We start from the raw sequence: 15,755 nt of genomic DNA, 5'->3' as shown, positions 1-15,755 counted from the left end.
GAATCAGGAGCAAAGCTCAGTTCAATTCAAGACAATTCAAGTCCGGCCTCCTATATGTATGAGGCACACAGGTCTAAGGCACTTTGGAAGTCTTTGTATCATGAGAGGAGCAGCAGCTCAAATACAATTCTGGCCATTGAAGAAAAATCTAGTTCAGATTTCTACTTGTTCTGGTCCAGAAGGTTGTACCTGCCGCTGATGTTTTTTTTTTTTTTTTTTTTTTAAACCCTTAACTTCTGGGTATTGACTTATAGGTGGAAGATTGGTAAGGGTAGGCAATGGGGGTCAAGTGACTTGCCCATGGTCACACAGCTGGGAAATGTCTGAGGCCGGATTTGAACCTAGGACCTCCTGTCTCTAGGCCTGGCTCTCACTCCACTGAGCTACCCAGCTGCCCCCTGCCGCTGATGTTTTAATAGTCTCCTCTTTCATGCTTTTTAGCAATTTAGGAAAATCATTTCATCTGCTCAGAGTGTGGAACACAACAGAACTCAGTAAAGATGCAACCACTGTATTAAAAGGATCATAGAGAAAGGAGAATAGAGAAAATACCTGGTTTTGCTGAGAATTATGCAAGTGAGCTTTTAGATTCATTGGCATATTACAGTGCTTAATGCTTAAGTAATTGAACTGAGGTGATAAAAACTTCCTTCTCCCAGGATCCTTTTAATAAATTTTTTGTTTTTTGCTTTTGAATAGGAGTGGAATGAATTTTGAAGAAATTTATTAAAATGTAGAAAGATTTCCTTTTGAAAAAGGCCATCTCTGGAAATCATATTTCATCTTGTGGTAACACATGGCAAATGAACCCTAGAACTTTGATCTAAGAAGACCCTTTGTTTCTTAGCAGACTTATTCAACTCTTGCAAATAAAATGATGCCATTTTTGTGTCAGATTAGCTCAGGGAGCTGCCATACACAGATTGTCTGTCTTTTATTGGGTGTCCCTTGCATATTTAGTCAGATGTGGCTCTTCCTCTATCAGAACTCATCCTCTCATATAGAAGAGGAGAGCAGACTACCCTTGGAGTCCTACTCATGTCTTCATTGGCACTTTGAGTATGAAGTATTTCCTGATTTCTTCTCTTAGCTCTACTGGAAATACTGTCCTTTAATTCAGTTTAATTCCACAAACATTCTACATGCTGGGGGTACAGAGACAAAAAGGATACAGCCCCTGCCATCAGGTCAAGTTATCAAACCTTTATAGAGAGGCTACAACAACAATAGAAACCAGCTCACAGGCTAATGAGGAGCCTTTAAGGGGCTCATTCTTTCCTTCAGTCTCATTCCACTTAGCGACTTGTTCCTTTCCTCTAGCTCATGTTTGTGTTGCTCTCCTCTGAGGCCTCTTGGGATGAGACAGTGACTCTGGGTTCTTGAAGGCCATGCCATCAGAGCCTAGGCTTCCGCTGCAGAAACTTCATGTAGATGTCTAGGAGCAGACTGTATGCCTCTTACTTGTGGGACATGGACCTTAGGTGTAGAATCAGATGCCCTGCATCCCACTTTAGGAAGAACTGTGATTTGGGGGCAAGCATTTTCTGGAGTGGTAAATAGTATGTTCACACATATATATGTATATATTTACATTTTTGAATATTTCAGTTCGATTTAAATGGGTAACCCATCTGATTGGTTAAAGGAAACATTCACATATTATTATTAGAGTCTGGTAGTCACAAAGAGAAATTGAGTTGTCAAGATGGATGCTGGAGAGATGAATGCCAAGAATGAAATAAATTACTACCCTCAAGGGGCCTATATTCTAACAGGAGAATTTTACACACACACATATACAATGTAAAGAGAAATAAATACAAATAAATGAGGCAGGGAAATACAAGGTGGTTAGAGAGTGTTGACACAGAATCTAGAAGCCCCCAAACTTGTAGCCTAGAAAAATTCGAGGAACCCCTCTGTTTAGTTAGGAGGTGAAAGTCCTGGGTTTGACCTTTTGAGTGATGATTCTTCCCTGAGGGAAAGTCCAACTTCATTAATCTCAAACTAACAACAGGCCCTCAAGGCGTTTAGGTGGGGATGGCTAATCCCATAAGTATCTCTTTAGTCTCTATGGTTTCTCCCCTTAGGCCAGGGTCCTTTAGGTGGTGGCCCAGCCTTTGGTTGGATCTTTCTCTTTGTGTCCATTGTTAGGCATCAGCCCCTCACTATTATTCCTGTTGGGAACTCCTCATTTCCCTTTGTTACTATTGTAAAGTAAATCAACTATCCTTCTTGTCCTCAGTCCCCCCCCCCCCCATCCCCCCTAGTTCCCAACTTCAATGGCTCCTTTGAGTGGTCTTCTAGCATGGTGGCACTCCCAGGGGCCAGAGTTCAGTCCTTGGATTCCCTGGATTCTGCTACTCAGCCCTGTGACCCCTGTCCTTAATTAAAGAGTGGTTTTTTTTTTACTATTTAATAGTTCTGTGCTTTTTCCTAGTCAGCAAGAGGTTGGGCACTAATAATTAAGGGATCAGTAAAGATATTATGTAGATAGTGGTGCTAAGTTTTGAAGAAATTAATAATTATTAAGTGCCTATTATGTGCCAGGCATTGTGCTAGAATCTGGAGATTTACAGAATGAAATAATTCCTAATGACAAAGCTTACCTTCTAATGGGAGAACAAAATAAGTACATATATAAACATTTTACTGTATAAGCATATAATGAATCAGTACAAATATAGGGTAGCCTCAGAGTCTCCGTGCCATTTTAAACTTTTATTGCTATTAAAGCTTTTTTTATTCAGATGTTATTCAGATGTTCAGTTGTGTCTTAACTTTTCATGAACCCATTTGAAGTTTTTGGGGCAGACATACTGTAGTTCTTTGCCTTTTCCCTTTCCTTCTCCAGCTCATTTTACAAATGAGGAAACAAGGTTAAAAGACTTGCCTAGGGACAATACTACTTTTAAGTGTCTGAGACTGTATTTGAATTTAGGGAGATGAGTCTTCTGACTTCTCCTGACTCGGTATCCACTGTACCACTTAGCTGCTCCATTAAAGCTATTAATAAGCTAGTAAAGCTTCAAATGGCACTAAGATTTTGGAGACACTGTATATGCAAAATATTTAAATACAAGGTACTTTGAGTGGGAGGGTACTTGTATTTGGGTGGAGGGGGAAAATGAAGCATTTTGCTGAACATGCTTGATCTTCATTTCATTTCATTCATTCATTTATTCATTTATTATTTGCTTGTTTATTTACTCATTCATTCACCCACAAAATTATTTATTTGTTCACTCATTCATTTATCTATTTATCTATGTATGTATGTATGTATCTATCTACTTATTTGTTTGCTTATTTATTCCTTCATTTATTTATTTACTTATTTGTTTGTTTTAAACCTTTACCTTCTGTCTTGGAGCTAATGTGTATTGGCTCCCTGGCCGAAGAGTGGTAAGGGTGGGCAATGGGGGTCAAGTGACTTGCCCAGGGTCACACAGCTGGGAAGTGTCTGAGGCCAGATTTGAATTTAGGACCTCCCATCTCTAGGCCTGGCTCTCAATCCACTGAGCTACCCAGCTGCTCCCTTGAGCTTATAGAGACTCTATATGAAAGGAACCTTAAGGAGGAAATGCATTCCTTATATTTGGGAGGACTGTACAAAGGCACAGAGGGGCGAAAGAAATATTGTGGAGTGGAGTAGGGGCAGGAGTAAGGTGAGGGAGAAGGAAAGATTCAAAAGTGACAGGCTATGATATGTGGGGTGATTAGAAGGAGGGCAGAGCCAATAATAAAAATAGAGAAATTATCTTTCCTTTTAAATGTTTGATGTTTTAAAAAACTTTTACCTTCAGTCCTAGTAACAACTCTAGGACAGAAAGGCAAGGATTAGGCACATGGGATAAGTGACTTGTCCAGGGTCATACAGCTAAATATCTTAGGTTAGATTTGAACCCACATTCTCCAGAACTGGTTCTATCCACTGTGCTACCTAAGTGCCTCCTTCTAAATGTTGTTGTGTGTTTATAAAATTACATTTTCTTTTTTAATATATTTCTTGTCACTATGTATTTAATTCTCCTTATTTTGCTGGCTTTGCTTTGTAGTAAAAACATGTTTGCTCTTTTTATGGCCCAAGAGGATTCTATTACATCAATATACTATAACAGGTTCAGCTATCTCCCAGCAGTTGGATATATTATTTCCAAGTTTTTGCTATTCATAATAAAGCCATTATACTTTTGTAAAGAAAGGTACTTTTTCTTTTTAATAGCATCCTTAGTCTGTTTCACCAATGGGATCTTTGAGTCAAAGGATATGATTGATTTTATAACTATTTAATATTGCCTGCTTTATCCCTGGGAAATTTGTATAGTGTGGAATGACCATTTCCACAGCAGTCCTTCTAACATTACATCATCGTTTTTAGATACTCTTGACAATTTGATAGGGACAAAGGGCTAAAATTGATTATAATTTTTATCTGTTATATATATTTTATATTTATATTTTAAAATATTTAACAGTTTATCAAATAGTTAATAATTTATATTTTCAAAAATTGTTCATGTCTTTGGACTATTATATTAACCATTAGTACTTTATATGTTCTGAGTATCAGATTTTTACCAGTTATGTTTCTTTTTATTTTAGAAGTAGTGTCTTTGTCATGTAAAAGTTTTATCATTATCAAAACCACTGATTTTATCTTGAATAATTTTCTTCTCTTTAAGAATATTTTTTCTTCTCCCTACAATTGGCATAGAATATTAATTTTTCTTCCATTAAAATTTTTTTTCTATATCTCTTCCATTAGGATGTTATCATTATGTATGGTAAGAGAGTTAGAATTTAAATGCTGCTTTCAGTTTTGCTCGTTGTTCCCTGGTTTCCAGAAGCTTTACTGAATATTGTTTCCATTCTTTAACATTTACATCTCCTTTGTATGTTATCTTTGATTTCTGGGTTTTTAAGTTCATTATTCTGTTCTATTTATTTATTTTGTAAATATTTTCCATTTTCCTCTTCTCTATCAGGTTCTCCTTTTCCTTTATTCTTTTGTACCAGTCTGTGATTTCTTTAGTGCAGAAAACACCTGAGTAGGAAACTCTTTATACCCAAAATTCAGATCAACTACTTTCTGATTTCAAAGAGTTGCTTGTGGCACTGAGAGGATTAAGACTTGAACCCAGGGCTTCCTGATTCTGGAGCAAGTATTCTGTTACAATGCCAAACTATCTTGCAGCCAGTTTTCATGATTATTGCTTTATGTTGCTCTTTAATATTTATTTCTTTTTAATTTAGAAGTGCATGTGTTTTTCATCTTCAGATCTTTGTGCTTTTGATCAAATCAGTGCTTTGATTCTCTTCATAAGATCCTGGGATTTTTTTGGGGGTGTGGTTCATACCTTTGTGGTTCATAATTTTGTCCAAACTTGACACCTTATCCTACTTCTCTTTGAGTTCCAAGGATACTCAAGAATATTGATTGTGATAGACCAAATGATATTTCCCAAATCCTAAAATTAGTGACTAAGAATTTTTTCCTTTTGAATGATTAATGCTGTCTCTTTTCTTTTTCTTCTTAGGGTGTACTGGACAGGTTTTCCCAAATTCAGCCAAAACTCATCTTCTCTGTAGAAGCTGTTGTATATAATGGCAAAGAACACAACCACATGGAAAAGCTGCACCAGGTTGTTAAAGGTATCTGGTTTTCTTGACCATGAAATTGTAGAATGAAGTATTTTAGGACCTTTTTGAGTGGGATTTGGGGACAAGTTGGGGATTTCTCTCGCTTTTGAAAAGTCATGGGAAGAGATGGAGTTGAGTATGATTTGGGATTCTGAATTATGTTTTTTAAGATGGCAGCACAACATCTTATCTGTTGTCATAGTAATCATAGAATTTAAAAGTTGAAGGGACTTCTGTGGCTATTTAATGCAACTTATACTCCCCCAAAAATCATTTCTAAAACATATCTAATAAAAGGTTATCTAGCTTTTGTTTGAATTCCTCTATGAAGTCTTCTGGGATGGCCTGATCTACTTTTTAGAATTCTGTTTGTTAGGAAGTTTTTCCTTATATAAGGCATAATTTATCTCTTTGTAGCTTCCATCCATTGCTTCTAATTTTCCCCATTGGGATCAAACAAGAAGTGTAATCCATCTTCAAATATTATCCCTTAAATATTTGAAGATAGTTGGTAGGACCCCACTAAGTCTTTTCTTCTCCAGGCTTACCATCCTTATTTCTTTTAGCCAGTCCTTATATATCATTAACTTGAAGCTCTTCTCTGCTCTGATCTCCTTCCTCTGGATGCTCATCAATTTTGTCTTAAACTGTAGAGGCCTTAATTATAGAGGATACTTCACATATGGCCTGATAAAGGCATAGTAGAATGGGACTATCCCCTCATTCTTGAGAGAGATCGCCTCTTAATACAACCCAAGGAGTTGCACAGTGGATAGAGCTCTAAACATTGAATCAGGAAGAACTGAGTTTAGTTCCTACCTCAGACACTTACTAGATCATTTAACCACTTTCTCTCCCTCAATGGGGATAACAATAACATCTATCTTCCAGGATTTTGAGGATCAAATGAAATAAAGGTTTACAAACCTTATAGAGCTATATAAATGCTATTATTATTATTACTATTATTATTTTTGGCTACCCTATTATATAGTTCATTCATTGGAAGACTTATAGTCCACCAGAAACTTCAGACCTTTTCCAGACTGACTTCTTTTTTAGAAATTAAGTTAATTAGTTAATTTAGAATATCAGACTAACTTCTGTCTTACCTACTCTCCTCATCTTATATTTATTAATTCCTTTGTTGAATCCAAGTGTCAAACCTTAGGTTAATTCCCATTATGTCAACTGACAGGATCCATTTCAGTGTTCTAGCCCAGGATTATTTTTTGGGATCTATAAGAAATTAAATTCAGTTTTATGGCAAATATAAGAATATTGTGGTCACTGATTTAAAAATATTATAGCTTAAGTCAAAGTGACTTTTAGCAGCTTTATTTACAAAGAGGTGGAAAGAGTGAAAATGGAAAAATATAGATAAAGAGACAGAAAGTACTGCCTAACTACAAAATACCCTAAATTTAATCCTAATGTCTCCAAACCTCAAATGCTAGTCCAAAAAAAAAAATCTCACCAGAATCCAAAGTTCTGATTAGGAAGCTGAAATTGGAAGAACCAGGGAAAGCTAAAGAATCAGCTGAGAACCTTCAGTGCACACAAGCTACATTGCCAAGAATCTCACCAGAACTCTTGCTGAAGGGGGTCTTCCACTGAGAAGATAGGATTAACTCTCCCCTTGCCTATTTTTAGCTAATCAAATCAAGAACTTAAAGTATCCCTACTTGACACTAAGTATAAGAGAGTTGCAAGTCACTTCCTGTCCCTTCCCCACTTTATGAGGACTAGTCTTTCATTTTTGCCTAGCACTGCCCAGGGGTGGCAGTGGCCTCTGGAGTTGTCACCCACTCTAGCAAGTGACTTGCAACTCTTATTACTTAGTGTCAAATAGAGCCAAGACTAAGCAAGATCCATGGGACTCTTACAGACTGCCTTCCAAATTGTCATAGAACATTCAGGACCACTCATTGAATCTGATCTTCTACCTGGTTCTGAATCCATCTTGTCCTTTTGTCTAGTCCACATCTTTCCAGCTTCCCCACAATAATAGCAGGAGAGACTTTTCATGTGCTTTGGTGAAATTTAGAAAACCCTGGAGGCAGCATTCATCAGAAAGGAGTGAGGAGTGTGGCGGGACCATTTCTTCAAAATATCAGTCTGGCATGAACTCTCTCTTATAACACTTCCTAGAAATTTTCCAAAGTCACCAACCTATAGTTTGTAACTTCTATTTTTCTACTTTGAAAAAAGTTCATATAGTTTTCCTCTGTTCCATTCCTGTGGATTTCCTCTTCCTGATTTTTCACATCTGCCAATCCCTTATTATCTGATAATATGGTTCACCTGGATCAGTTGACTTCATCAACAATAGCTAGGGAAACTTTATTTTCTTACTTATCTTGTGTCTCAGCTCTTTTATTAGCCATTTTTATTCTTTCCTTCAAAGTCTAGAGGTTCATTCTTCTGGTAGAGAAAAAAGCGAACTATGAGTTTCGAAACTTTGCTTTCTCTCTTTTCATTAGTTGACGTTGCCCCATCCATCTCCAGCAGTAGTCTTTATCCCTTGTTTGAGCCTCCGCGTTTCTCTGATATAGCTTTATTTATTTTAAAAATTAAAATGAAAAAAATTTTAAAGTTAAATTAAAAAATTAAAATTTTCTAATTACATGTAATAACAGTTTTTAATGTTCATTTTTAAAAAATTTGGGTTCCAAAGTCTCAACCCTCTTCTCCTACCTTGACAAGGCAAAATCAGTGGTTCCCAAACTTTTTTGGCCTACCGCCCCCTTTCCAGAAAAAATATTAATTAGCCCCCTGGAAATTAATTAAAAAAAAAATTTTAATAGCAATTAATAGGAAAAATAAATGCACCTGTGGCCATCACTGCCCCCCTGGATCGCTGCAGCGCCCACCAGGGGGTGGTAGTGCCCACTTTGGGAATCACTGATATAGATTATACATGTACAGTCATGCAAAACATATTTCCATATTAGCCATGTTGTGAAAGAAAACATAGACCAAAACAAAAAACTCTTATTAAGAAAAATAAAGTTAAAAAAAAAACATTAATTTGATTTGCATTCAGACTCTCTCAGTTCTTTCTCTGTAGATAGCATGTTTCATCATCAGTTCTTTGGAATTGTCTCAAATCACTGTATTGCTGAGAATGGTCAAATTGTTCATAACTGATCATCATACAATAAATATCTAGTATACAATATCTAGTATAGCGCTAAACACCCTTTTTTCTTATCTTATATTTTCTCACCAATGTTAGCTTTTGCTCCCTTGACAGTGTCCTAATAGGATTCAGCTACACTTTTGAATTCTTCTTCTGCTACCTCATCTTTTAAAAATCCAAGTTAGTGAGTGAGTTTCCTGTTGCTTTAGGAAACTCCTTTATTTTTTCCCCTTCACTGTAGATTTATTTCTCTTTGGCTCTTCAAATTTCATCCTTTGGCTCTTTTATTCTTCCCATCCTTCATGGGTTGACTTCTGTCTCACTAACCTCTTACCTTGGTTTACCACTTTAATATTTGTTCCCTTTGCTTCTGTACTAACTGCCTCTGTTTTTCTGGTTTCCCTTCTTCATCCTTAGGGTCTTTTCTTAGCTTTTTTTCTCTTCAGGTTGAGTAGTTTTCCTTTGGCTTATCATGTTCTCAGAAATTTGTCCTCACTAAATTCACATTGGCTTTCTTTACAAATTCCAAAGGTCTCCAAATAGCTTTCATAATTTCCTTGTCCACATTTGACAAAGTCCTTTTCTAACCTTCTTTACCATAAACCAGAAACAGACAGGAAAATATCATATTATTCTGTTTTCCCCATTTTCTCAGGGCTTCCTGACTTGAAAAAAGTGGTGGTGATACCATATGTTGGCTCCAGAGAGAAGATTGACATTTCGAAGATTCCTCATAGGTATGCTGACATAATGCTTTGACCTACCCCAGTACAGTAGAATATGTGTTTGCTCTCATCGGAAAAATAGCTTTATATGGGAATAGAGACTGATAAAACTATAGAATGTTAGATGTGGAAGAGACTTAAGGACAGAACTTCTTTATCTATAGTCTATATGTAGATAGATTTCAATGATTCAATGACCTTGGTTAGGGAAAAATTACATCTTTTTTTAACTAATGTTTAACTGAAATTTAGTTGTTCCTTCAAATGTTAATTTTAAAAAATTCTTGAACTTTCTGAGAAGGGGTTCATAGGTTTCATCAGGCTGACAGAGTGGTCCATGGTAAGTCAAAACATCAAATATTTATTAAGATATTACTTTGTGTCAGACACTGTGCTAAGTTCTGGGACTACCAATACAAGCAAAAAGAAAACTAGTTCCTACCTCAAGGAGCTTATATTCTAAAGGGTGAAGAAAACTCATAAAAGGAGCTAAAAAGCAGGGGAAGTGGGGGAGGGGTGGGAGTCAGGTACGTATAGTATAAGGAACAGTTGGAACTCCCTAGATCATCTTTACAGTAGAAAGTGTCTGCGGTGGGAAAATTCATACAAAGAAGTCTGGAGAGCTAGGAATAGAGCCTGAAGGGGAACAGGAAGGTTCTGGATGGGTCTCAGTAGCCAGAGGAAAGGGCCATAAGGCTAAAGGCATTTTCTAGAATGAGAATGCTGCTGGGGTAGAGGGACAGATGAGGGTGAAAAGGTTGCTGGGGAATGGTTGGAGCACAGAGGCCAGAGAGTCAAGTTGGGGGGGAATGCAGAGAAGAAATTCTGTGGCCATACAAGAGAGATCGTCAATCCAGGCCCCTTCTATACTGAGGCCTAAAGAAGGGAGTGACACAGCCATCTTATTTAACTAATAAGTAGGGATTTGAACTTGGATCTTCTGAACTCAGTTCCAGGCTTCTTTCCATTGTGTTTTGCTACCTGTCTTGAACAATTTTGGAATCATTGCAGGTAGAAGGTGTAAAGATGAAAATTAATGGTTGGCTAAAATATATGAAGATTGTAAATAATAGTGGTGGTTGGGGATTCAAAGTATTATTGCTCAAAGTCGAAATGACTTTAATAGCTTTTATTTACAAAAGAAGTGGAAAGAGTGAAAACAGAAATACAAGAGGATAGAAAAGACATTTGCTTATCTAACTAAATATTGCTCTGGTGATCGACTTATAGCCAGGACTTGTTGACATTCAAGAGGAATTAAACTCTCTCCAGAAGGTAGGAAGGGAAAACCAGCCATCCACTCACCCAAGTTCTCTCCAAGAGGGGCAGGTCAAGACAATGACCTGAGCTGAAGATGATTCTTGAGGTCAACTTTCTTCCTTGAGTGGACTTCCTTCTTGGAGTTAAATTCCTCCTCCAGGCCCAGAAATTCCTTTTATAGTGGTTCTTGTCTCTTCTCATTTTCACCTGGGCTAATCACAGCTTCCAAATTGTCTAGTACTGTGCCCAGGGGGCCAGTGTTTGTGGGAACCACTTCTCACCTTCTAGAGGGGTGAATACTCATTAAAAGGGTTCACAGATTCCTGGCTGATTTATTTTCTGAGGGTGTGAATTCACTAAGTGGTTTGTGAGCTTCTCCACCTAGTTCAAGCTTTTCTTGGTTCAATCAAAAGGTAGACAAAGGAGAGTTAATCCTGTCTTCACATTCTAGTGAGGTACTAAGGAGGGGTACTTAAGTTGTTATTGTTAATCAAAGTATTAGCTTCTAGGCAAAGAGACTAAAGCAGTGATGGGCAAACTATGACCGCAGGCCAGATGCAGCCCGATGCAGCCCCCTGAAAAGTTCTATCCTGGTGTGGGATATTATTCCTAATCTGACAATACAATGAGTAGGATACAATACAATGAAATTTAAAAAAGAGTTGCCTTAGAAACAGACCGACAGATGAGCATTTCCTTTCCTTTGGCCCCCTCTTTAAAAGTTTGCCCATCACTGGACTAAAGGATTCCCTTTTACAAGTGTATATTCAATGAGAACAAAGAATTCCCTTTTACAGAGGTAACAAGTCTACAAGGGTGATACCAAGTCTAGCACTCTGAATTGGGAAGAGTGCTGTGATCTGGGAAGTCCTCTTGGAGGAGGCAGGACTATACCTAGATATATTCTGAGCTCTGATGAGGGCTTTTATAGAGCAGTGGAAAGAAGATGTTTTGAGTTAGGATCTGGCATGGAGCAGAAGTTAAGAGGTTGGGAATGCTGAGGGACCAGTGAACTGGTTGCACTGGATAATTCCTAGAGATGCTGGGCTTTCAGTGTCTTGCTGAGGTGTTGGAACATGAACCTTGGTTACAGTGGAGAGCCCATAGATTTGGGCGGGTGAACTCATCACAAAATGGGAGTCAGATTGATGGTTTTATGTTCCTAAGGCTTTTCCCTCTTTTTTAACTGACAGATTGAAACATAAGGCAGTGTTAATGTCCTGACTAGACTGGGTATGAGGATCTAGAGGTTCTAGTTTTAGTTCTGCCATAAACTCTGTGTAACAGTCATTTTTACATTCTAGTTTTAGTACCTCAGACAGGGAATTAGAATTGGTGTTCTGATTTTACTTTTAGAAAAGTGTACAGTTTCAGAAATGTCTTACCCAAAGTTGGGCATCTCACATTGAGAAGGTACATTCATAATGGGGAACATTGGATAGGTTGCATTATCCACTTCATTTAGCTTTGTACATTACAAGAAGCTTCCCTCATTAAACTCTTGGAATTTACTTGCCAATCCTTTTCATCTTTGGATTTCTGGATGACCAAGATAAAGTAAAAACATCTGTACATAGATATACCAACAAAGCTGGGGCAAAAAAAAAAATCCTCTGAGCTTTTCAGTTTTAGAAAAGCAACAAAAGTGGTAGCAATTTGATTTGATTTATAGCTCATTTGAAATAAAAGGTCTTTTTTTGTCCAGGTAGTCTGTTAGATTTAACATTTTATATAAATGGGATTCTTAAAGGAGTGGAGGCACAAATAAGCCTTTTGTTGGCTGTAAAAGTCAGCAGTGAATCATGTTATTGACACTGGTAAGTAGTGTGTGGTGTTTATGTACTATCTTCTTTGGGATGCACTTTCTAAACTGTCAGAGCTCCACAGGGATCAAGTTCATCCTTTCTTAAGGATGCTCTCCAGCACAAGAAAGTTCAGTACCACCCTGAGCTCACTACCTGGTGCAGAGGAAATGCTGGAGAAAGGCTTGCTGGCTAACTGAAACACTGCTTTGATTGCAATATCATCATCCTTAGCATGTTTCTTTAGGCTGGTTAGAGCATGGAAGCCAGAGAGTCAAGTTGGGGGAGGCACCCAGAGAAGAATCCTGTGGCCATACAGGAGAGATCATCAATCCAGGCCCCTTCTATACTGAGGCCCAAAGAAGGGAGTGACACAGCCATCTTATGTAACTAATAAGCAACAGAGTAGGGATTCAAACTCAGATCCTCTGATCTTAGTTCCAGGCCTCTTACCATTGTGTTTTGCTGCTTGTAATCATCCCAGGTAGGAGGTAATGAAGGCTATAAGGGTGACACCAAGTTTAGTGCTCAGCATTGGGAAGAGAGCTGTTATCTGGGAAGTCCTCCTGGAGGAGGAGGGACTTTTTTCTTTTTTTCTTTCCAGTGACAGGTAGAAGAAGACATTTGCCAAACATCATAGTTGGATGTTGTATTAGTAGGGTGAGGGACAGGGAGTCAGTCAGGCTTTTGGATGGGCTATTTAGAGGATTTGGAGCTTCTTTGCTCTGTTACCTAACAGTTATATGATCTCAAGGAATTCATTTCACCATTTTGGACCTTAACTTATTTACATGTAAAATGAGAGAATTGGATCAGATTACTTATCTTTACAGTTTCTTCCAAATTTGATTCTCCTGTGGATTTCCATTAATCTCAAGACAGAAAAAAAAAGTATCTCAATGGGCTTTGCCTTTTTTTGTAGCCCCAGGACATGTGGTCCATCATAATTGAGGGAGAAGACCCACAAGATGGAGCTTGGGGAACAGATGTGTTTGGTTCTGGATGCCTTCAAACCTCCTTTCATTCTTGGGGAAGCTAACTCCAACACTTACTTCTTCCTGCTTGTAAGGCAGCTAGGTACAAAAAATAGAGATAGCCTGCGAACGAAATTCATTTGAGTGTTTTTTTTTTTTTTAAACCCTTACCTTCTGTCTTGGAGTCAATACTGTGTATTGACTCCAAGGCAGAAGAGTGTTATGAGCTAGGCAATGGGGGTTAAGTGACTTGCCCAGGGTCACACAGCTAGGAAGTGTCTGAGTCCGGATTTGAACCCAGGACCTCCCATCTCTAGGCCTGGCTCTCCATCCACTGAGCTACCCAGCTGCCCCCTCATTGAGTGGTTTTTGAACTTGCAGATAAGTGGCATACTCTTTGTAATATTGTAAAGGCTAATTAATTTGAACTCCACTCCATGGCACAGCCACTCAGAGGCAGTATGGCCTTCTGGATAGAGCTGGTCTTGGAACCACAGAAACCTTCTCACCCTCATCTGTCCCTCTACCCCAACAGCATTCTCATTCTAGAAAATGCCTTTAACCTTATGGCCCTTTCCTCTAACATATACTGGTGGGATGACCTTGTGCAAGTCACTGAATTCTTCCTCAGTGCTCTAGGTAATTCTCTTCAATTTGCCTGTCCTTGGCATATACAATAATTTGGACCGTCTGGGCTGTCTTTTCCCTATCTTTGGGGGAGGTAGGGGTTTGAAGACAAAATAAAAATAATAACACTAGCTAACCTTTCTGTTGTGCTTTAAACTCTTTACCATTATTTTCTCATTTGATCCTCACAACAACTCTTGGAGGTAGATGTTATAATTATCTCCATTTTACAGATGAGGAAATTGAGGTAAACAGAAATTAAATGACTTGCTCAGGGTCTCACAGCTTTTAAGTGTATGGAATCATATTTCAACTCAGGTCTTCTTGATCCAGGTCCTGAGTGCTTTGTCCACTGTACCACCTTGCTTCCCAAATCAGATAATCAGTGAAAACAGGAGCCTCTTTGAAATTTAGGGGCAGCTAGATGGCACAGTGGATAGAGCACCATATCAGGAGGACCTGTTTTCAAATATGACCTCAGATATTTTCTAGCTGTATTACCCTGAACAACTCATTTAACCTTGACTGTCTACCTCCTGCTGCTCTTCTTTAAGATTGATACTAAGAGGGGGCAGCTGGGTAGTTCAATGGATTGAGAGCTAGGCCTAGAGACCGGAGGTCCTGGGTTCAAATCTGACCTCAGCCACTTCCCAGCTGTGTGACCCTGGGCAAGTCACTTGACCCCCATTGCCTACTCTTACCACTCTTCTGCCTTGGAACCAATACACAGTATTGACTCTAAGATGGAAGGTGGTAAGGGTTTTATTTAAAAAAAAAAAAAAAAAAAAAAAAAGGATTGATACTAAAACACTGTAGGTAAGGGTCTTAAAAAAAGTGAAAGTTAGCAGACTTGTTTGGAGAGCCCCTTTAACAGTGATGGGATACAACCAATGAATGTATAATTAGAATGATTTTTATTTGCCCAATTTATTAAAGTATTTATAAAATTTTCTTCATGTCTAAGGGCTTCTTTTATGTTAGTCAAATGGTGATCTGGGCAGGCTTTTCTCACACCAGAAGATCTTCAGGGCATAGCCCAGCAGCTGGCACTGTCAGTTCCATTGTGAATGAGGACTGTTTCTCAGCTGACACTCGGGGTTATGTGCCACGTTTCAGAAAATCGATAATCTTTAACAACTTTGTTTCCTGTATCTGCCAACAGTGTATTTCTAGATGACTTCCTTGGAGCTGAGAAAGGAGACCAGGCTCCCCAGCTGGAATTTGAGCAGCTGCCTTTCAGCCACCCCCTCTTTATTATGTTCTCCTCAGGTACCACTGGAGCTCCAAAGTGCATGGTGCATTCTGCTGGGGTAGGTCATCCTTCCATATGTCAGAGGGATATTGGTCACTGATTGTGCCGCTTTATAATGAAGAGATGGAGAAAGGACTATTTATATTTGGGGGCTCTTCTAGCAGTCTGGTACCTGCCCACTTTACAATCTTCATGAGTGTTGGGCATTGTTTGTAGCAGGAACAAAAATGTTGATGGAAATGCAAATGGATTTTTAGAAATGTTTGCTACCTAAACCCAGTTAGAGTGTGCTGCCTGCACAATGTTTATATATCTAATCAGCCCCTCCTT

The 15,755-nt window shown here is 38.4% G+C and overlaps 1 protein-coding gene across 2 annotated transcripts in view; it reads left to right on the top strand.

Moving 5' to 3' along the window:
- AACS (acetoacetyl-CoA synthetase) overlaps positions 1-15,755 on the top strand; it is an 86,987-nt gene that overhangs the window by 27,955 nt on the left and 43,277 nt on the right. For both annotated transcript variants that reach the window (XM_044658734.1, XM_044658733.1), the window contains exons 6-8: positions 5,541-5,655; positions 9,441-9,522; positions 15,336-15,483. In XM_044658734.1, coding sequence (XP_044514669.1) covers positions 5,541-5,655; positions 9,441-9,522; positions 15,336-15,483 — 345 coding nt within the window. The remainder of the gene's footprint in view (positions 1-5,540; positions 5,656-9,440; positions 9,523-15,335; positions 15,484-15,755) is intronic.

This window comes from Gracilinanus agilis, chromosome 1, assembly GCF_016433145.1.
Source record: "Gracilinanus agilis isolate LMUSP501 chromosome 1, AgileGrace, whole genome shotgun sequence".
NCBI lineage: Eukaryota > Metazoa > Chordata > Mammalia > Didelphimorphia > Didelphidae > Gracilinanus > Gracilinanus agilis.
The sequence above is the reverse complement of the archived record's forward strand: the minus strand, read 5'-3'. Positions and strand labels throughout refer to the sequence as shown.